Source organism: Mangifera indica, chromosome 4 (assembly GCF_011075055.1).
Source record: "Mangifera indica cultivar Alphonso chromosome 4, CATAS_Mindica_2.1, whole genome shotgun sequence".
Classification (NCBI taxonomy): domain Eukaryota; kingdom Viridiplantae; phylum Streptophyta; class Magnoliopsida; order Sapindales; family Anacardiaceae; genus Mangifera; species Mangifera indica.
In genome coordinates, this window is record NC_058140.1 from 11,338,545 (window position 1) to 11,359,680 (window position 21,136).

The following is a 21,136-nucleotide window of genomic DNA, read 5'->3' on the forward strand; positions in this document are numbered from 1 at the left end:
AATTTTGAAAATTATTTCTAAAAATAATACATAATTTTCTATAATTTGTAATGGAATTTTGTTTTGGTTAGAGATAATAAGTAATTAATTAAAATTATATAAAAACAGTAAAGGTTCCTTTAATTTATAAAATGAATAATCGACTGGCTTTCACCAGTTCATTGTGAACCCATATGGAAAAAAAAAAGATATTTTATATATTTGATTATATTTTGCTTTAGTGTGAGAATAAATGGATAATTGCATAATTACAAACAAACCTCGGCATTTTTACGTCTACCGTCAGCTGAGTACAACACCTCTGTGCACGTGGAAATCTTTGATCCCCGCTTCATCCTGCCCGCCCTTTCCTCCTATAACTACACTCTTCATTTTCTCCCTCTGCCTCTTCCTTTCCCTTCTTCTCCATTCGCCGTTGTTTTATCGGCGATAATTTAATTTAATTTAATTTATAAATATCAGCAAAATTATATTTTCTTTTGAGTGATACTATGTGTACCCACTTTAGATACATAAATATATACACACTCATATGTGTCATCATATGGTTGGTTATTGTTTTATTCTTAATTCAAAATCAACCAATCACATGATGACACATATAAATGTGTACACATTTATGTACTCAAAGTAGGTACACATAGTTTTATTGCTTTCTTTTTATTTTGTAAATATTTTCCCGTTACACTCAGGCGCGTTTATGACCGTTCGATCTTCCTCCTGATCCGGTTTGTAAATTTATTAGCAATTATTTAGGTGCATTATTATTGTTTTTATTTGTTTATTTTTAATTTTCAATTTTCGCAGTTTATCGAAATTTCAGTGGAGTTCGGAGTTTTTGCTTGAGTTGGACTAGAGTTAGGGCTTTGATATTTTGTTGTTCTGTGCATTGACGTGTTTAATTGATTTACTGATCTATTTTCAAATCGATCCATCCATCGATTGATTCGTTACTGTAGCGAATTTCAACGGAGCATCGGAGCCCGTGACGCGTTGTCAAGAAATGTCGGGTCCACTAGATCGGCTCGCCAGGCCTTGTGAGTATCAGCTCTTCAATTCACCACTTTCTTCGTGTAGATACCGATATTATTTCAATTTTTTGTTTAATTTTAGTTCTAGGATTTTACTGTTCATTGCTTTTCTAATCAGTAAAAATTGGTTTTTCTTCGACTTTTAGAGAAAAGAAGTGACTCGATGAAATTAAGATAGTAATAGAAGCTTTAGTTATTAAATTATGCTTTATCGTTCTAATTGATATATGTAATAAAGAAAAAATAGTTTTTAAATGAAGATTGTGTGATGCACAGATAATTTCGTACTTTCAGAGTGTTTGCAAATTCACGTGCTGTTGGTGTTACTTTTTTTTGGACATAATATAATTCAACCACAAAGAGGAAAGGGGGAGGTGATTGGTATTTCTATTGATGTTATTTTGTATCAATTGTTTAGGATTTACGGATAGAATGACTGAGTTTTGGGTTTTTTATTAGTTTGTTATAGTAATTGGTTACTTGGTTATGGCATACTTTGTATGATTACACAAATTTTATTATAAGAGTATTTTTGTAATTTTGCATGTGTGACGATTGTTGATTGAATGAAGTTGTGTACGTGAATGCATGCTTGATTAGACTAATTTAGTGGCGTTTTCCTTTAGTAGGAAGTACTTTTGGAGGGGATGTTACATAACCCATCAATTCTGAAATTGGTCTCCTCCTATATAACAATACATTCATTGTTTTTGTCATCCTTAGTGGCTCCAACACAATTTCAGCCATATTTGTAAACTTTCATACCATCTCTTGCATCCAGAAGCTCTAGCCAATTCTTATGCTTCCACCATGAGTGACTAATTGTAGCATCCCCCAATATGCAGAGACATATCGAGATCCATGACCACTGTTCTTCACAAAATATCTCAATTACTCGGATGAGATTGAACATTGGTGTCAATTAAATATTTGTAAACAAATTACTGTTTTTGGATTGCTACAATTTAGATTTATACATGCATAATCTAATATATACTAGTTTGATGGATTTGAATTGTTTATGGAAACGTGCTGATTGAATTGATTATAGATTCAATAGATTTTACTTACTATTTCTTTACCAACGAATGGTGTAGCGTTGAAGGCTTAATTATTAACTGTTGCAATGGATGTAATTCAATGCAATTGTGATGATTAACCAAAAATAGTCTTTAACAAATCAATCTATAATTAAGACGATATAGAGACAAGATAAATTATACATAGATCATCCAGAATTTATTTTAGGGTTTGCCTTGTCTTGTATGTTTAGGGTATAAGTCTTGCGATGAGTCAAAACCAAAAGAACAACACTTTCATTTTGGTAATTTATATTGTCTTTAATCTCTTACCATTTTCCTTAGTTTATAATTAGAAAAACAAATTATAAAATTTCTTTTTATCAAACTCGAATATACATTAGGTTGATAGAGAATGTTCACAGTGAATTTGATCCTATTTACCACTAACTATGCTATTTAGGATTATTTTTGTAGTCATATTGATTGATTTAAGAAAATTTTAACGTAACAGTTAGGTATAATGTGCTACTGGATCATGAAGAATTTCAAGGGAAATTAGTTAACCAGTAGGAAATTAGTTAACGTAACAAAATTTTAACGTGCTACTGGATCATGAAGAATTTGAAGGGAAATTAGTTAACCAGTAGGTTATTTATTTGTATTGTATCCATGTAATTAGGATATGAAATTTATGAAATTAAGCTTTGGCTATGGGAGGTTTGTTTACCCTCAAAGTAAACATTTTTCTATTTATTCTCTTTTCATCTATTGTCAAGATAGGTAGAAGAGCTAAAATGAAGGGAAGCAGAGAATTGAGAGCTTTGTGTGAGCAGAATATTCTGAACCCAGGTTCTTCAATACCTGTTACGTGTTTAGCCCAGCGAAAACATAACAATAAGTTGTTTAAATTTTATGTGTTGTTACCTTTTAGGCATTTTGTCTTGCTGAAGTAGTTGTCTGATTTGCTCTTAGTGTTTCATTGTCACCTGCTGGAACATTTGGGAGCAAAATTCTTTATTGCACTTGGAGTTGCTCATCTCTGGGTTTTCTAAAAACAATGGACATTATTTATATTAATATAAATTTGTAAATACTTCTTGGAAGAAGCGGAAAAACTGTGCAATTGTTGTATTTTTTAAATAAAAAACTGATATTTATAAAAAGAAACCCTTATATTTTTAATATTTATATGTTTCCCCACATTTCTGCTTCCTATATTTTTGAGAAAATGCGTTTTGGGGTTTCCGTTTCCCTATTTTGGTGTTTCTGTGTTTCCGATTCCATGCTACATGGGTTTTACCCAATCCATACAGATACAAACACCCCTTCGCTTTACTGCTTCCCTTGTTTTCCTTTTCATTAACTAGGTTTCCTACATAGCCCTCATACAGTTGTTTGTGTTATTGTTGTGATTGTTGATTAAAGGGGTGCTTTATATTTGTTAAATAACCAAATGGGCTGTTTTGCTTTATGTAATTGTGTATTTGGTTCATTTACAATATATGTTTTTCTATGTAGAGTGCAATTGAGTTATATGTGCATTATATTGATCTGCATTAGCTTCTAAGCAAGTTGTTTTTAGTCAAAGAACTTGTCCGGTTTCATACTCTCCCAAATCGGACCAGCTTTAGGTAATGGTCTGAATAGAAATAGTTTCAGTGTCTCTTATGTCTCTCCCTTTTTACATGATTTTTTTTTTTATAAGTTTATAATTGATAGGCACATATTGAAGGGGCAACATTTACTGATATTTGAAAACGGAATTCAGAAACAATAATTTCTGTTTTTGTAAAGTAGATTATTGAGCAAGAAGTTGTGTTAAATAAACCTAATGCATGCTGTGGAAATTTTAAAATTTTAAGGTGTTGTTTTATATTGGCTATGTGAACAAATTGTAGATGAAATTGGAAGCTTTTAGTGCAAATGTATCTTTGGTGTGATTATATGCCGGAGACGTTGAGACAGAAAGAGAATGTTTGCACTGCAGGATCAAATAAAGGGAAAAAAGTATGTGGGAAATGAAAAATATTACAGTTGTGTTTGTTTTTTCTCTTGGTTATATGAAATTAAGAAGGAGATCATTGAGTGTAAATTATATGTTTTTTTAATTTTATTTGTGAAGAACAAAAGTTATGTTGCATATGTCTGTGTTGAATTAAAATTGTAGTTGAGTGTAGAGGGATTATCTTATGTTTTTCAAGAAAAAAGGAAAACGTCAGTTTACTTCAATATGGTAGCTACTGTAATGTTTTCTGCATTTGCTTCAGTGTTGTCCTGTTTTATTTTTTTTGCTTTTACATTTATTTTAACTAATCTGCATGTTGATTTTGTCAGTAGAGACAGGATTTTCAGTTCTGTATGCAAACAATACTCTTGATGTTAGAAATACTCTGATGGATTCAGATGATGAGCTTTTTGCTGGTGAATCTGGACCTGCAGTAAAACATGGTAAGAATTCTTTAAAAATCTAACATAACAGGGAGAAGCACTACCCTTGCATTCTTGCAATTCTTTGTGTATTAAGGATTATTGTCTGATATTCTATCATTTGACAGGTCGTGGCAGGTTTCAACCCAGAGCGAAACCAAGACCTAGTAAGGGAACAATTCTAGCTGTTGCTTCCTCGATACCGAGCAATACAGAGGAAAAGACGATTATAGAAGCATCCCTTAGCTTGGACACAACACAGATTCTTCAGCCTGCTGATAATAGATGGACAAAACCATCTATCTCTAAAGTCAAAGAACCTTTGAAAAGTAATGGTGACTCTTTATCACAAGATCCAATTATGGATGATAACTTGAAATCACAGGTTGTGAACCCATCATCTGAAGCTGTTGCGAGGAGAGATGATGTCTGTTCTGGAGATGTTCTGCCTATGAAAGTTGAAACATTGGCAAAACAGGTAAACATAAGCAGTGTCTTTTTTTTCTAAATATTTTCATACGATGACTAGTTGTTATTGGTTTAATTGCATCATCTCTTTCAATTCTCCCTGATGATGGAAATCAGGACATGATACAGACCTCCATCTACACAGACACTGAACACTTAGTTCAGCCAATTGATGTTACGAATAGGGATTACAGAATGACAGATCCTGTGGGTCTGTCATTGGCTGCTGTAGAAATTGGTGGGTCTGAAGAACAATTAAAAGGGAATGATGGCTTTGGAAATGCTATACATTCAGAGGTTACGGTTTCTGTTGGCTGTGGAGATCTGCACTCTTCATTTGAAAAACCAGCGGGAGGTAAAACGAAAGGAATTTTTACTTACCTGCTATTGTTGTTTCTTCACTATGTGCTGACAAGTTGTGTTCTTTTAGAGTGCAGACTTGTTTGTTGGTTTCAAATGTGTCACTAATTATCTTAGCCCCTCTACAAATGAGATGGGTGAGTTGTGAAGAACCTTTTAACCTGTCTTAACTTTAAATTTGGAGTCTTTGTTCTTCTGTACTGAGCACTTCATGTATTTCAGAGAAGCCCGCTATTGGGGATTTGGAGAATGTAGATGGAGGCGAAAATGGTGGTATTCAGGGTAGAAGTTGTTTTAGTGCTTCAGAAGCAAGTGAATTTGATGCTTCCCAAGCTGAAATTTGTGCTGATTTATTCATGGTCCAAGATCCAGTAACTTGCAGGGAGACTTGTATCTCTAAATGTGACGTAGTTGTCTCTGTTGAGGATGGAAGAATGGAAACAGAGGTGAAAATTAATTTTTGTGAGTACATCTTATTGTTTTTGCTAAAATGTTATTTGTATTGATTTGGTTCAAATATTGATTAGGTTCAGCAATCCAGGGCGTCTTCTGACTTGGAAACTGATTTTATATCTGGGGCAACGGTTGCATCTGGTATTAGAGAATCATCTACTTTTATAATTCTAGCTTTCCTTATATTTTGGTGTTTTATTAAACTTATTTCGATATTAGGATGGCATGCTGGGAAATTCAAACCCAAGCCTAAGTTACGAGCTGGGAAGGAGAACTCTAATATCAGCATGACCAATGCTGATGCAGTTGATTCAGTTATGCAGCCACCGACTGTGCAGTATGTTTCATCTGAATCTCAATACGTCTCAGAGGGCTCATTTTCTGTTTTTCCACCCGATCACATGTTTGATTACACATCCGTAGACTTGGGATATATCATTCCGCCTCAAGAGTCTATGGACTCTGAATTCCCAATGAATGAAGAACTGACAAATCTTGCTGAAACATACCATGCTGACAATACTACTTTGGGGGATGTACAAACAGAGGATGTTTGTGGAATGACTGAAAACCAGGTAATATTTTTATCTAAATTTGTATCTTTTAAGTTAGTTTCTTTGATAGATAAAATGCTTTGCCTAATTGTATTTACCCGGTTGAACAGTGTTCTTTATTTTGGCTTTCTTAGAGTTCTGTTGGCAGGGAAAGAAAAGTTTCTACTGCATCAAATTTGTCTCAGAGGTCAAATGAATCTTCTTTGGTTGGTGGGGAGTATAAAGGTGGCAAATCATCAAAGAATCGCAAAAAGCGAGTAGCTACTCCCCAACTGGTTGATGAGCCTGATGACGAGACTCATGACGGCTTCACTGCTGATCCTCTAAGTAGCAATGTGGATGAAGATGTAGGTATTGGTGAACATAGAGTGGAAAGTAAAGCTCAGAAGAAAAGAGCACCAAGAAAGTCAAAGAAACCTGTGACTGAAAATGGAAAACCAGTTCGTAGGGGCAAGAAATCCAATGAAGCATCAGATCAGTCAACCAAAGAACCTCCCAAGAAGTTCTCTCATTCAACTCGCCGAAACAGAAGACGTGGTGATTGCAATTTCTGTCGATCATAGATTATGTCTTTAGGTGATTTAAATTTTTTTTTTTTTTTAATATTCTATTTTCTGTCCTGTAGTGAGTAAGGAATTGCTAGAGACCCCAGAGGATGAAATTGACCCTCGAAAGGTGCCTATGAAGGATCTAATTTTATTGGCAGAGTACAGGGAGCGGTTAGCGGTAGAGGTTATGATGTTCTGGTATTTTGTATTTTAGGTGTAGAAGTTACTGTATTCTGTTTTCACTGTTTGGCTTTCCCAAAGTTTGTCATATTATATTTACTTATTCATTTATTTCAATCAATTTCTTCTTTGCTGAATAGAATGTGGCCATTTGCAGAGTAAAGAGGCCAAAACATCGACAAGATCCTCGACCAATCAAAGGTACATGACTTTTTAACAAAAGTCATATCTACGTCAATAAGGTTTATAATGTAATTGGTTCTCATGTTAGGTTGGTCTTGCTTTATTCTATAATGTGTTTTATTTTTAGGTTGAGGATGAATGTACAAATTTTTTTACTAATACCTTGGGCAACATTGAAAATGTATGCTCACCACCCAAAAAAAAAAAAATACATTGAAAATGTATAGAAACAAGCTTTACGACAAGTATGTAGGGCTGGACGCGAGCCGAGCCAGCTCGATCGAGCTCGAGCTGGCTCGGATTGGCTCGGTAGATTTTTTTTTAAAATTTTTTATACAAAACGACGTCGTTTTGATCCATATATATTAAAAACGATGTCGTTTTGATATGAAAAACGAGCCGAGCTGAGCCGAAAACGAGCCGAACTCGAGCTGAGCCGAGTTGAGCTCGAGTCGAGCTCGAGCCGAACTCGAGCCGCCCATAAATAAACCGAGCTGAGCCCGAGCTGAGCTCGAATCCAGCCCTACAAATATGTACTGTGAATGCTTGTCTTGCTGCTTTATTCTTTTGTTTTCATCTTCTTGACTTTCTTTGCTTTAATTAAATATTTGCTTGTCTTCTGTCGGTGTGTGTGTGTGTATGTGTCTGTACACATGAATGCATATACTTCTTGTTGTTTAGATGTGTAGCCTTTTAGATCCATGAGTCTATGTTTTAAATTGTGTAGTTATTCTTAAGAAAAAAGATGAAAGAACGAATATATATATATATGTAGGGCTTTTGTATCAGTAGTGGGGTTGATGTGAAAGTTTTTTAAGTATAAGCTCATCTTGTGCTTCAATGTAAAGGTGTTCACCTAGGGTGGGGGCTTAAAAAACCCAGCATGCTTGTTCAGAGGAAATTGGCCGAGCTTTTAATCACTGAGTATTCAACTTAGAATCCCCTAGAAAGTCCCCTTTTTTTAAAGCCTTCCTACTTTAGAAGTTTATAATGTTGCCTCATTTGGCTAGAAAGTTGATAGATGCCACTGAGAATCTATCACTTTCAGCTACAACTATCTGGACAGTTGCTGCTACAGATGTTAAGGCATTTCTTTTGGGAAAATTCTGTTTAGGTCATGTCTGCTAGTTTTCAGTTTTAACTTAAATTATACTGTCCTTTGCAGTTGGTTGATTTATTTTTTTGGTTACAAATGTTTTCTGTTTAGTACTGAAAATCCTTGTGATGAGGATACTCATAGTGGAGAGGAGACCTTTGCTTCAGAACAAGGCATTGGCTATACTGGTAATCAAGCAACTCGTAGGGTTCAGTCAAGCCTTCACTTCAACTATCAGTCTTTCATGAAGAAAACACCGACAGTAAGATGGCCAAAACAAGACACAGAATTGTTTTACGAGGTACATTTAGCTATACTTTTGCATTGGTTTTCTTCTATTACCATTGAAGGTTGTTAGGCACCCAGCACCAGCAAACCGAATTAATTGTAACAAGTTGTAAATTCAGAGATTGAGAATAAAAGAGGTTGAATATGAACTGAGTATGTGCCTACCTCAGTTGATTTTGTGTTTGTGCTCTTTGTCCTGTATTTCTTTTGGTGCCCCGCATGAGTCCTAACAAAGGTTGACTTGCATGCTAGATTTGTACTTCTATGTTCACCATATAAGCACTATGTCAGCTGAGTTTTCCCTGTTTTTAGTTTAGCATTGTTGCAGCTCCCAGTTTTTGGTAAGTAGAAAGAGATTTTAAGTGGTCTTGAATTAATATGCAATTTCTTTGGATGATTAATCAGCTACAGGTTCTTTGTTGACTGTCTTTTTTGATGATGTTTAAGAACTGCATATCATTTACTCAAGTTAATTCACCATCATGCTTTTATTTTATATTAGGTTTCTAAAATAGCAGTGGCATGCTTAATCATCAGAAACTGCATTATGTGGATATTTGCTTTCTATTATCATCCAAGTATTGCCTGGGTTTTATATTTAGTGGTAGAATATTCCTGAAATCTTTATAATATATGGACTATAGGCTATTGGACAGTTTGGTACTGATCTTACAATGATACAACAACTTTTCCCTGGAAGAACACGTCAGCAAATCAAGTTAAAATTTAAGAAGGAAGAGCGTAAACAACCGTTGAAGCTTAATGAGGCTCTCACCAATCGTTCCAAAGGTAGAAAACTTTATTCATAATTGTGACAATTTGAGCCTTGAGCTAGTTGTTCTCATAAGTGCTAACCATATAGAATTTTGTTGCAGATCATTCCCATTTTGAAAAGTTGATTGAACAGCTTCGGGAAATTGCTGCACAGGCACGGCAGGACAGTAATGGAGAGGAGCCAATTGACATACCAGGCGAAGAAGAGGTGGAGGAATTGGCTACTGAAATTAATGTATATTTCATGCTCTCATTTGTGTTGACAGATAATGTGTGTGATAGAGAGAATTGAACTCCTTTGAAAAACCTAATCCAAAATTCACATGGGTTTTAATCATAACATGGGCCAAACCTAATGGTAGTAAAAATTTGCAAGCTGATTTCCATATTTTTGTATTAATGGAATTCATTTGTCTGTTGTTGCACGGGTAAATATGTGTTGGTACTCATGGATGTATTTCCATAAATATGTAGTCTAACTTTCGTTACTCACTGAAGTCATTTTATGGCCTGTAGATGGATGTGTGGTAGTGAATCGAAATATGAATTTATAGGAAATTTCAGTGTTTTAATGAAGGTTCTTGTGTGTTTGCAGGACGAAGCAGAAAAAGTGAAGCAGGATGAAGATGGGGAAGCAGATGTTGCAGCAGTCGGTAGTCCATTGAAGAGTGATGACGAAGATGATATATTTAGTTCATATAACAGTGTATTTTAGCCATTAAAGACTAACGCAGATTACTGGATATTTATCTCATTTTCTTTTCTGGTAAACCATTCTATTCCTTTCCAAGTAATTATGCTTTCAGCTCACCGCCCAGATTCATAATTTCAGGTAAAGAAGTAGAAATTGTAGTGGACAGATTTAGTGCATCTGTTTATGATTAATTTTAGGACAGACTAATCAGGTTTTTGACCGATTGCTTAAAAAAATATTTGGGACATTTTGACAATGGCAAATGCGTGTTTTTGTTGTGCTGACACTCATTATTCTTTTGCCAGCTCCCTCTTCCCAAAAAAACTATGCCTTGATGTGTCTCTTAATCATAATAATTATTATAATAATAACAATGCAAGTGCGATTAGTCATTTTCAGTAATTGTTCATGAAGACGTTATACAAGTGTATTATATATAAATAGGCTTATGATTTGCATGGTTTATATTAGATATTTTCCCTTTGAATTCAATATGCACCATAAATTAAAGTTTTGCACATTTATTGCATTTAAATTAAAAGAAAAAGTCAAAGATGCCATTTCCTCTTCTTTTTCAAAGTCCCCCAATTCAATATAAATCAATTCCAAAATATATATTGAAAATTATTTCTAAAAATAATACATAATTTTCTATAATTTGTGACGGAATTTTGTTTTAGTTAGAGATATTAAGTATTTAATTACAATTATATAAAAACAGTAAAGGTTCCTTTAATTTATAAAATGAATAAACGACTGCCGTCACGCGTGGTTCGACCAATTCATTGCGAACCCATATGGAAAAAAAAATATTTTATATATTTAATTATATTTTGCTTTAGTGTGAGAATAAACGGATCATTGCATAATTACAAACAAACCTCGGCATTTTTACATCTACCGTCAGCTGATTCCTCATTCAGTACAACACCCCTCTGCTTAACCGCCACGTGGAAATCTTTGATTCCCGCTTCATCCTGCCCGCCCTTTCCTCCTATAACTACACTCTTCATCTTCTCCCTCTGCCTCTTCCTTTCGCTTCTTCTCCATTCGCCGTCGGTTTATCGGCGATAATTTAATTTAATTTATAAATATCAGCAAAATTATATTTTCCTTTTATTTTGTAAATATTTTCCCGTTACACTCAGGCGCATTCATGACCGTTCGATCTTCCTCCTGATCCGGGTTGTAAATTTATCAGCAATTATTTAGGTGCATTATTATTATTTTTATTTGTTTATTTTTAATTTTCAATTTTCGCAGTTTCTATTTATCGAAATTTCAGTGGAGTTCGGAGTTTTTGCTTGAGTTGGACTAGAGTTAGGGCTTTGATATTTTGTTGTTCTGTGCATTGACGTGTTTAATTGGTTGACTGATCTATTTTCAAATCGATCCATCCATCGATTGATTCGTTACTGTAGCGAATTTCAACGGAGCATCGGAGCCCGTGACGCGTTGTCAAGAAATGTCGGGTCCACTAGATCGGTTCGCCAGGCCTTGTGAGTGTCAGCTCTTCAATTCACCACTTTCTTCGTGTAGATATCGATATTATTTCAATTTTTTGTTTAATTTTGGTTCTAGGGTTTTACTGTTCATTGCTTTTCTAATCAATAAAAATTGGTTTTTCTTCGACTTTTAGAGAAGAGAAGTGACTCGATGGAATTACGATAGTAATAGAAGCTTTAGTTATTAAATTATGCTTTATCGTTCTAATTGATATATGTAATAAAGAAAAAATAGTTTTTAAATGAAGATTGTGTGATGCACAGATAATTTCGTACTTTCAGAGTGTTTGCAAATTCACGTGCTGTTGGTGTTACTTTTTTTTGGACATAATATAATTCAACTACAAAGAGGAAAGGGGGAGGTGATTGGTATTTCTATTGATGTTATTTTGTATCAATTGTTTAGGATTTACGGATAGAATGACTGAAGTTTTGGGTTTTTTATTAGTTTGTTATAGTAATTGGTTACTTGGTTAATGGGTCAGCTATATGCATAAATTTTTTCGAAAAGATAAATCATGTCAATTTTGATCCATTTTTAGAAGTTGTGACCTTTTATCATTGTTTCTAAAACAAATTAAAGTTGGTAATTTTCTTTCATTTGAGCTGTGGTATAAAAACATTCTTTTTATCAATTTTGATTCATTTTTAAGACTACCCCTTCTAGTCTGAATCTGTCTGATTATATATTGATGTTTGATCTGTGGCAGGCTTTGAGGGGTTTTCAGGTAGTGATGAGAGGAGGGAAAGAAAATCGGATTTTGAAAACTCTGAGGATGAAAGGCGCTCAAGGATTGGATCTTTGAAGAAGAAAGCCTTAAATGCTTCCTCTAAATTCAGGCATTCTCTGAAGAAAAAGAGCGGTAGAAGGAAAAGTGATGTGCGCGTTAGCTCTGTTTCAATTGAGGATGTGCGTGATGTTGAGGAGCTACAGGCTGTTGATGCATTTCGGCAATCTCTAATTATGGATGAGATGCTTCCTGAAAGACATGATGACTATCACATGATGTTAAGGTGCTGATGCGTAACGTTTGTGCATGCAAGTATATTTGATTTCATTGTGTAACCTCTTTGCATTATTCTAAGCTCTTGGATAATTAACAGTTTATGTTAGCATGCTTTATTCTTGCTCAGTTACAATTAAATATATGTTAACTTCATCTTTGTTCATATGATGGAATGATCAAGCTAAATTCACAAACATTATAACTAGGACACAAAGGACCGCTGATCTAATAATTATGTTCTTGTTATATGCTCCGCTACCCTTTATTATCTTTTTTGCCTTGGATGTTTTATTTTTTAGATTCTATAACACAGCGGATTTTGTTTTTCATATCATCACTGGTTTCCTGGATTTAATTGGAGTCCATAGTTTGATAACTTGTTTAATGAAGTTTACCCTTGTTAAATTTGTTTAACCTTTCATTGGTTATAGGTTCTTAAAAGCAAGGAAGTTTGATATCGAGAAAGCAAAACACATGTGGGCTGATTTGCTTCAATGGAGAAAGGATTTTGGTGCTGACACTATTCTGGAGGTAAACACAATTGATAGTATGCCTGAAACAAAAGTGCCGAATTACCTTTTTTCTAAAAATTTTCACTGTTGTACTGTCAGGATTTTGAATTTAAAGAATTAAATGAAGTTTTGAAGTATTACCCTCATGGATATCATGGGGTGGATAAGGAGGGAAGGCCTGTTTACATTGAAAGACTGGGGAAAGTTGATCCTAACAAACTTATGCAAGTTACTACTATGGATCGGTATGTCAAGTATCATGTTCAAGAGTTTGAAAAATCCTTTGCGGTAAAGTTTCCAGCTTGTACCATTGCTGCAAAGAGGCATATCGATTCAAGTACAACAATTTTAGATGTTCAAGGAGTGGTATGTATATCTAATCAGCTGATTCTTGTATTTTGTGATATAATAAGGTGCAATAAAATAATATACACATTTTTGAATTGAGCGTTTTTGGTTTTCATTTATCTAGGGATTAAAGAATTTCACCAAGTCAGCACGGGATCTCATAATGCGGCTTCAAAAAATTGATAGTGATAATTATCCTGAGGTATACAGTCTTAATTTTCTTAGCCATTGTAACTTGTGTTTTAGGGATTGAAGTTTATTTTTATGCTAATCTTTAAATTTTTTTCTTCTCTATCAATTTGATGCAGACTCTTTGCCAAATGTTTATCATCAATGCGGGCCCTGGATTTAGGCTGCTATGGAATACAGTGAAATCTTTTCTAGATCCAAAAACAACTTCCAAGATTCATGTATGTTATGATGCTTTTCTTCTCTATATTATAAGACTATCTGTAACTTTTGTCTGTTAGTATCAGATGTTTTATCTTCTAAACTTCCTATATTTATACTTCTCTTATTTGTTCTGGCTAATGTAGGTTCTTGGAAACAAGTACCAGAGCAAATTGCTTGAGATAATTGATGCCAGGTAAATAAAAATATAATACATGTTTAGGGTCTCTTCCTAAACTGATTAATTCGTTTATTCATGTTTGATGGAATTGTCTTTGTTATTTGTACAGTGAATTGCCAGAATTTCTGGGCGGTACCTGTACTTGTGCTGATCAGGGTGGTTGCCTTCGATCTGATAAGGGACCATGGAAAAACCCAGAAATATTGAAGGTAATTTGTGGACCTTATTATTTCACATGTGTTTTAATGCTGTTAAATATTTTGTGATTTTTATCACCAATAGTTTTGTTGTAAGAATGTTCTTTGTGTGTGCATTTGTTATAGATGGTCCTTAATGGAGAAGCATGTCGTGGCAGGCAAGTTGTGAAAATTTTAAACAGCGAAGGGAAAGTTATTGCTTATGCTAAGCCTAATTACCCAATGGTATAACCAATTTTTAGTTACTATCTGTCTCTAGGGCTTGGGCATAATTACTTCTGTTCCTAGTTAGATTATAACATCAATTCTTTATGTACTATTTTGAAGCAGTTGAAGGGTAGTGATACGTCCACTGCTGAGTCAGGATCTGAGGCAGAAGACATAGCTTCCCCTAAGGCAATAAGGAGTTATTCACATCTTAGATTGACTCCCGTTCGTGAAGAAGTAGGTTTTTGAACTTATCTTGTGTAATTATTGTTTCTATTTCTAATTTATTTTATTTAAAATTGAGATTTTTCTCACAAGTAGAATTATCTTTTGATGTATTTTAATTGAGATTAGCTGAGACTCTTTTTTGAATATTTTTATATCATGTCTTGGTGAAACGACAATGCATATTATGTGAGAATAATTTTTCTAGTGATATCAAATAGTATGTAAGATTACTTAAAGTTAAGGATAGTACAAGGAAATTATTAAGTTCTATCCAAGTATTAAATGTTGTTTGCAGAAATGGATTTTCTAATTCTGTTATCTCTTGTGGAATTGCAGGCTAAGGTCGCTGGGAAACCAGGTTATGTTGGTAGCTTTGCTGGGTATGATGAATATGTTCCAATGGTTGACAAAGCTGTTGATGCTGTTTGGAAGAAGCAAGCATCTCTGCAGATGCCCTCTGCTTCCAAAGGTAGCAACTCTGCATCTGTCTGTAGTCTCTTCTCACTTTTGTGCTTAAAATGCAAAATTGTTTTATGTTAGGGTCTGACATAAGTACAACAGGCTCAGTTACCCATATTATGCTGTTCTCAAACCAAGTCCTCCTCCATCTCTTGTTCCCCACCCTTCTCTTTGGGTCTTGCATGACTACAGTGTGTATGGTTACCCTTGCTAATAACTTAAAACCATTATATGGGGCATGACTTGCTTCCATTACATATCTATTATCATCAGATTTCCTACGATAGAACAAACCTGTCTATCATAAAAATTGAAAGCCTTATATGGTGGATTTAACATTTAATGATAAACTTACCCTATTGTGTTTGCAGTCATCTATATTATTATAAACATTGTTTAATATGGTTCTTGACATTATATACTCAAGAACATGTAATTTAAATTTTGATGCAGGAACTCTTTCACAACCTGTCACTTCAAAGGCACCCGAAGGAATCCGTGCTCGGTTTATGGTTGCATTCATGGCATTCTTCATGACACTCTTAACTCTCTTCCGTTCAGTTGCTTCCCGTGTAACGAAAAGACTTCCTGATGCAACATCTGATCATGGTTTTAATATTCCCAAACCTGCTGTTGAGACTCAAAAGGAGGAGTTTCGGCCACCATCACCAGGTCCATCTTTTACTGAAGCAGATCTCATTTCCTCTGTAATGAAAAGATTGGGTGAGCTTGAAGAGAAAGTTGAAACCCTTCAATCGAAACCATCTGAGATGCCTTATGAGAAAGAGGAATTGCTGAATGCTGCAGTTTGTCGTGTAGATGCTCTTGAAGCAGAGCTGATTGCTACCAAGAAGGTACGAGTGCAGTGGATTATTTACAAGTTGCACCTATAAATCTCTCTTAGACATCATTATTGGTTTTATTGTCTTTAATGGCTAATGTCTTTCAGCCCGGTTCAATTTGACCAGAAAAGAAAAGGGAATAACTTTTTGAAAATATGGAAAAAGGATAATTAGCCTGGTGACAGCAGCCGAGCCTGACAGGGGAATAGAACAACTTTCTTGGAACCAGATTCTTGTAGACAGCTAGCCTTTCAACCTTGGAGTCGTGCTGCTTCTGCCTTGCACATCTAATCATCCTGATTCTTTTGTTAGTTGTATTATGTGTCACTTCGATATTTAATTGAGGGTTTTTTGTGTGTTTTTATTCACGGTCTTTTGTTCCATTAATCTCTTTTGACCACAATCAATTCATAGGCTATCATTTTGATTCTGTGATTAATTTATTTTATGCAGGCGCTTCATGAAGCTTTGATGAGACAAGAAGAATTGCTTGCATACATAGACAGGCAAGAAGATGCGAAGCTCAGGGTAGGTTGATTGATATTATAATTATTAGGACAAAATTAGTTTTTTTTGGGTTTAATTGATAATTTGTGTTTTTGATTTTTGCCATTGATCTATATTAGAAAAAGAAGTTTTGCCTGTGATGTGGTTTGTCAATGGGAGGAGGAATACATCAACTGCCTGGCTGTTTCTCAATCACAACAAGTACATACTAGCAGTTAATGTTGAACCGACCATGTTGATCATCCGAGCGTATACTACTGCAACAACTTAATTACATATAAACTCAAGCCCCAATGCCCATCCTGCTGTAAGCGAGGCAAATTTATGAAAACTTATGCAGAATGATGTTTCAAACTATGGTTTGTTTTGTTTATTCCTTTTTGACATATTGTGATACTTGGAATGAGCACGCTTAATTTAACGAGATTTATCTATAATATATTCAGTTGCTGTCTTTCTGCAACAGAAATCCATGTTATAGGGATAACATAATATTGCCCAGATTCAAGTAGGTGGTAATATAATCTTATTATAGTTTAGAAATGATACTTATTAGTTATACAAACTTTATTATGTATGTACAACGTTAGAATATATGTATCATCTGACTCGGATCTTAATACTTGTGAAATGGTTCTCTCCTTCGTTGATTGTTAGTACATACATTCACATGGTAGGCAAGGGACCTTAATTTTCAACATATACGGAAATACAAAATGTTTACGAGTAGGGCTTTTGAACTGAATGACAAACAAAACAAACATGCTCAGACACACAGAATTTGGATAGTATACTCGTGGGGGCTGAAATTCACCATTATCGCCAACATTAACTTGAGCTAATCTTCAGAAAAATCACAGCTTTCAGCAAAACCCCTTCACCAACGAAATAGACCCTGCATTTAAAATCCGAAGAAACTTTGAAAACTCTTTGTAAGTTTCTCATTTATGCTTAGTCTCAGTTAAAATAGCAGTGAAGATATACCATCCTCTTCTTCTTCTTCTTTTTCTTTTCAAGGCTTGCCATGAGCTCTTGTTGTCGAACAAGGGAATCCTCCAGCGCCTGCACGAGAAAACGATCGAATACGCTAGTAAGGATCACCTATTATGTACTAAAATGAGAAATTTGCTTTATACCTTCTTGGTGGCTGCCAGCTCTTGCTCCAGGGTGTTTACGCGGTTTACTGCAGCATTCAACAGCTCTTCTTTCTCTTGTGGCATGGTGGCAGGCTTCTTGGTGAGAATGTTCATCCTTTCCTCTAGTTCAGCCATGCGGTTTATCATTGACATGTATTCTGTACCTGAAATGGAGGGTGGTGGCAACTTCTGGACATGATGGCCTTTAATCATAGTATCACTGTACAAGCTTGCGCTGCCATAGAGGGCTGCTTCAGTGATTTTCCTTGGCATGTTTCGTGTCATGCGAATAACGGCAACTATGCCCATAACCACCGCCATCAGCCCACCAAAGAGGTGGTTGCTTGCTCCCTCGGGATTCTTGCATCCATCTTTAACTGTCAAACAATCTGTAGCCAAAAGGAGTAAAGTAGCAAGTTTATTTATGAAGAATATCTTAAGATTAATAAACAAACTACATATATTTATGAGGTAAAAGTCAAAAAGTTATGTGCCTCTGGGAATGGTGAAGTTATTTTCTTGGCCTGGTTTAAGCCAAGAAGCATCAACACTCTTGTCAACAACTGGAACTCTATCATCAAACTGATAGACCTCATTGAACTTCTTGTCCATGGAAGACTGTAATATATATGAAAAGAACATGGAATTATTACTGTAATTCTTCTAGGAAACCATTAGTTTATGGAGAGAAGTTTGAAATACTTACTCTTGGATGAGAAGATGGATTCGGATGCTCCATATTCTCCTTTGTTGAAGCAGTTTCCTGCTTGAAAAACTAACATCTCTTTCAATTGGTCATGTTCATATTATAAAGTTAACTCCATCCATTCATCAATCATTAAGAAACTTATTCAGAGGATTGAGTACCTTCACATCTGCTGGCTTGTCTTCTACAATTGTCTTCTCCTCAATGTTTGACAAAGATTTCCTTGTGCATTTGGCTTCGCCATTTTTAACCATCTGTTCATTAAAACAACAAACTCTAAGAATCTGTGTTTTCTTATTATAATATATCATGCCATCTACAAGAATTTACATTATGAAAAAGTATTTATAATAATTACATTAATTATCTCTGGATCATTCCATGGACCCTTATCAGATCGCAGACATCCGCCTTTGTCGGCACAAGTACAAGTGCCACCCAGAAACTCTGGCAGCTCACTGGCATCAATTATTTCAAGCAGCTTGGATTGGTATTTGTTTCCCAGAACCTAATAAATGAAGCATCAATTTGGTTAGTGACATTACTATGTTAGATGAAAGGGGCACTAGTTTAGTTAATTTTAGCCAAATTCTCACATGGATTTTTGCAGTGGTCTTGGGATCAAGGAATGATTTAACAGTGTTCCATAAGAGCCTGAATCCAGAACCAGCATTTATGATAAACATGCGGTTCAAGGTCTGCAATTGAAAACAAAATCAATAAGCATTATAGGTCAACTTTAAGCCTAATGTACCTGTGGATTTAAAGCAAGCACCTCAGGGAAATTGTCGCTGTCAATCTTCTGCAGACGCTGAACAAGTTCCCTAGCAGCTTTGTTGAAGCTTTTAAGTCCCTGAGGCACCATTCAAGTTGGTTTGGGTGAAACCAATTTCTAGATATGGAAGAGGAATTTTTCCCCAGAAAGAAAAAAGAGCTTCATTTAGGCATACCACTCCTTGCACATCAAGAATAGTTGTGCTCTGATCAATGTGTTTCTTGGCTGCAATGGAACATGAAGGAAACTTGTAAACGAAAGTCCTCTCGAACTCCTTCACATGATACTTTACATAGCGTTCCATTGTTGTGACTTGCATCAGCTTGGTGGAATCAACTTGACCCAAACGCTCAATGTAAACAGGGCGTCCTTCTTTGTCAACTCCATGATACCCTTGTGGATAGTACTTCAAAACATCATCAATTTCTTGGAAATCAAAGTCCTAAAAAAATCAAATAATTTACATTACATGGAAGAATTCAAGGCCTGACAGTTTTATTTTATTTTCACTTTGTTCAACAGCTAGTCCCACCTCCATGATTGTGTCAGCGCCAAATTCCTTTCTCCACTGCAGCATATCAGCCCACATTTGCTTTGTTTTCTCAATGTCAAATTTCCTGGCCCTTAAAAATCTGCATAAAAATTTACAGTAAATCTTAATCCACTCCCTTTTCGGATACATTTGATCAATTGAGGATGAACAAGGAAATGAAAGTAACCTTAGCATCATGTGGGGGTCGTCATGTTTGGAGGGAAGTAGTTCCTCCAAGATAAGTGCTTGGCGAAATGCATCAACTGCCTGCATTTCCTCAGCATCAAGATCATCTTCGATGGACAAAATTTTACTGTTTTTGCGGCCTCTCTTTGTCAAAGAATTCCTAAACTTGGTGGAGGCGCTAATTGCTGCCTTCTTAATGGACCCAAGTCGAGTCTTCCTATCATCCTCAGAGAATTCATGATCACCCTTTTCAAGACCTGAAATCAGAAACAACGCCATTCAAAATGAGTCATCAAATGTACACTTAGAGAATCCAAAAATCATGAGGAGTAAAAATGTAGAATGCTTGCCCGTTTTGATGGTTCGGTCAAGATGTGCAGACATGGTATCCGCCATAATTGAATCGTTAAAAAGGGTTAATTGATAGACAGCGAAATTGCGAAGAGATCAAAATTTTGGAGATATCAAACTGATGCCTCACCAAATAGACCTACAATTTAGAAGATGATCATAAGCATTACAACTTATATATATAATAAGCTCATGCAAATCAAAACAACACGCGTATAAATCAAAAGGGTAGTGATAAAAGATGAAGATTAACGTGAAAGAGAAGAAGAAAGAAAGAAAGAAAGAAAGAAAGAAAGAAGAAGAAGAATACCTATTGGCAATTGAAAAAAGAGAGAGAGAGAGGAATATATATGACTGAATAAATCTCAGTAATGGCAGTATCTAAAAGACAGCTAGAAAAATGAACAGCCAGGACGATATCGACAAATATAGAGAATGAATCAAAATAGATAAGGGATTTTGTTAGTTTAGTTTCATAAAAATTGTTAGGTTGACAAGGCCGAATTTGCTTGACCTTTTGTTTAAATTTCTGTTGCTGAGACAGTGATTTGGAGGGAGATTTGCCGATATGCAAGCCACTCCTTTCGTATTCTCAACTGTTCTTTTATCCCAACTCAACTAACTCTTACTCTTTTCTCTTCCCACCTCAACCTCAATCCATCTTTGGTAATTCACTATATATTAGATTTTCCCAACATTAACAAATATAAAATTTTCCTATTCGATTAATGGGTGAATGAGTCTGGATATCCTATGAAAAATAAGAAACTGAAATTAACCTATTCGTAAAGATCTGAACAGAAATGTAGGATTTATAAGATTGATTCTTACTTGGAATCTAATTTGTAATTTATATGTGGTACTCAAGAACAAATACAAGGTTGAATTAATGATTTAAGACTTAATCGTTTGTTGAAAATAAAATACAGACTTGTAAAATTATGCACAGATTAAGTCATGATCAATGATAATTTGTTCTGCTTCAAAAA

At 35.0% G+C, this 21,136-nt stretch overlaps 3 protein-coding genes across 20 annotated transcripts; 2 read left to right on the plus strand and 1 right to left on the minus strand.

Moving 5' to 3' along the window:
• The first annotated feature begins 648 nt into the window (after window positions 1-648).
• On the plus strand, window positions 649-10,155 carry LOC123213779. Of its 11 annotated transcripts, none has more exons than XM_044633320.1 (16): window positions 649-756; window positions 960-1,037; window positions 4,388-4,501; window positions 4,609-4,958; window positions 5,066-5,303; window positions 5,386-5,445; window positions 5,531-5,754; window positions 5,836-5,902; window positions 5,981-6,336; window positions 6,450-6,852; window positions 6,941-7,047; window positions 7,201-7,244; window positions 8,434-8,623; window positions 9,255-9,399; window positions 9,486-9,619; window positions 9,980-10,155. In XM_044633320.1, the coding sequence occupies exons 2-16, from the start codon at window positions 1,004-1,006 to the stop codon at window positions 10,097-10,099; spliced, it is 2,586 nt and encodes an 861-aa protein (XP_044489255.1). In that variant the 5' UTR covers window positions 649-756; window positions 960-1,003; the 3' UTR covers window positions 10,100-10,155. The 11 variants fall into 11 exon arrangements, with proteins under 11 accessions (XP_044489255.1, XP_044489261.1, XP_044489257.1 ...); XM_044633326.1 differs by having other exon boundaries at window positions 659-756; window positions 9,486-9,592; XM_044633322.1 differs by having other exon boundaries at window positions 659-756; window positions 6,941-7,041.
• Window positions 10,156-11,008: 853 nt separating this feature from the next.
• LOC123213781 (phosphatidylinositol/phosphatidylcholine transfer protein SFH8-like) lies at window positions 11,009-16,924 on the plus strand. 5 transcript variants are annotated; one of them, XM_044633344.1, is made up of 15 exons: window positions 11,009-11,263; window positions 11,500-11,577; window positions 12,294-12,597; window positions 13,022-13,121; window positions 13,202-13,468; window positions 13,575-13,652; window positions 13,759-13,860; window positions 13,987-14,036; window positions 14,131-14,230; window positions 14,345-14,443; window positions 14,546-14,662; window positions 14,990-15,122; window positions 15,566-15,966; window positions 16,408-16,482; window positions 16,581-16,924. In XM_044633344.1, the coding sequence occupies exons 2-15, from the start codon at window positions 11,544-11,546 to the stop codon at window positions 16,599-16,601; spliced, it is 1,881 nt and encodes a 626-aa protein (XP_044489279.1). In that variant the 5' UTR covers window positions 11,009-11,263; window positions 11,500-11,543; the 3' UTR covers window positions 16,602-16,924. The 5 variants fall into 5 exon arrangements, with proteins under 5 accessions (XP_044489279.1, XP_044489281.1, XP_044489282.1 ...); XM_044633343.1 differs by having other exon boundaries at window positions 11,010-11,290; XM_044633345.1 differs by having other exon boundaries at window positions 11,011-11,290; window positions 14,549-14,662.
• A 131-nt stretch (window positions 16,925-17,055) lies between these two features.
• On the minus strand, window positions 17,056-20,680 carry LOC123213783 (phosphatidylinositol/phosphatidylcholine transfer protein SFH3-like). 4 transcript variants are annotated; one of them, XM_044633351.1, is made up of 14 exons: window positions 20,458-20,679; window positions 20,147-20,286; window positions 19,798-20,053; window positions 19,611-19,710; window positions 19,254-19,520; window positions 19,079-19,156; window positions 18,900-19,001; window positions 18,662-18,811; window positions 18,465-18,557; window positions 18,304-18,372; window positions 18,092-18,215; window positions 17,598-17,986; window positions 17,446-17,523; window positions 17,056-17,356 (listed from the first exon to the last, which is right to left on the minus strand). In XM_044633351.1, the coding sequence occupies exons 2-14, from the start codon at window positions 20,190-20,192 to the stop codon at window positions 17,339-17,341; spliced, it is 1,770 nt and encodes a 589-aa protein (XP_044489286.1). In that variant the 5' UTR covers window positions 20,193-20,286; window positions 20,458-20,679; the 3' UTR covers window positions 17,056-17,338. The 4 variants fall into 4 exon arrangements, with proteins under 4 accessions (XP_044489286.1, XP_044489287.1, XP_044489285.1 ...); XM_044633352.1 differs by having other exon boundaries at window positions 17,056-17,523; window positions 18,304-18,363; window positions 20,458-20,680; XM_044633350.1 differs by having other exon boundaries at window positions 17,056-17,523; window positions 20,458-20,680.
• Between the last annotated feature and the right edge of the window lie 456 nt (window positions 20,681-21,136).

Coding starts and splice junctions, on each gene's coding strand:
- LOC123213779 (XM_044633320.1), top strand. CDS start 1,004: ATGTCGGGTCCACTAGATCGGCTCGCCAGGCCTT. Junction 4,959..5,065: donor TTGAAACATTGGCAAAACAG/GTAAACATAAGC, acceptor GATGGAAATCAG/GACATGATACAGACCTCCAT. Junction 8,624..9,254: donor ACACAGAATTGTTTTACGAG/GTACATTTAGCT, acceptor TATGGACTATAG/GCTATTGGACAGTTTGGTAC.
- LOC123213781 (XM_044633344.1), top strand. CDS start 11,544: ATGTCGGGTCCACTAGATCGGTTCGCCAGGCCTT. Junction 12,598..13,021: donor GACTATCACATGATGTTAAG/GTGCTGATGCGT, acceptor CATTGGTTATAG/GTTCTTAAAAGCAAGGAAGT. Junction 13,469..13,574: donor TTTTAGATGTTCAAGGAGTG/GTATGTATATCT, acceptor TCATTTATCTAG/GGATTAAAGAATTTCACCAA.
- LOC123213783 (XM_044633350.1), bottom strand. CDS start 20,192: ATGGCGGATACCATGTCTGCACATCTTGACCGAACCATCAAAACGG. Junction 20,054..20,146: donor TGACCGAACCATCAAAACGG/GCAAGCATTCTA, acceptor TTCTGATTTCAG/GTCTTGAAAAGGGTGATCAT. Junction 19,157..19,253: donor TTCTTGATGTGCAAGGAGTG/GTATGCCTAAAT, acceptor ATGGTGCCTCAG/GGACTTAAAAGCTTCAACAA.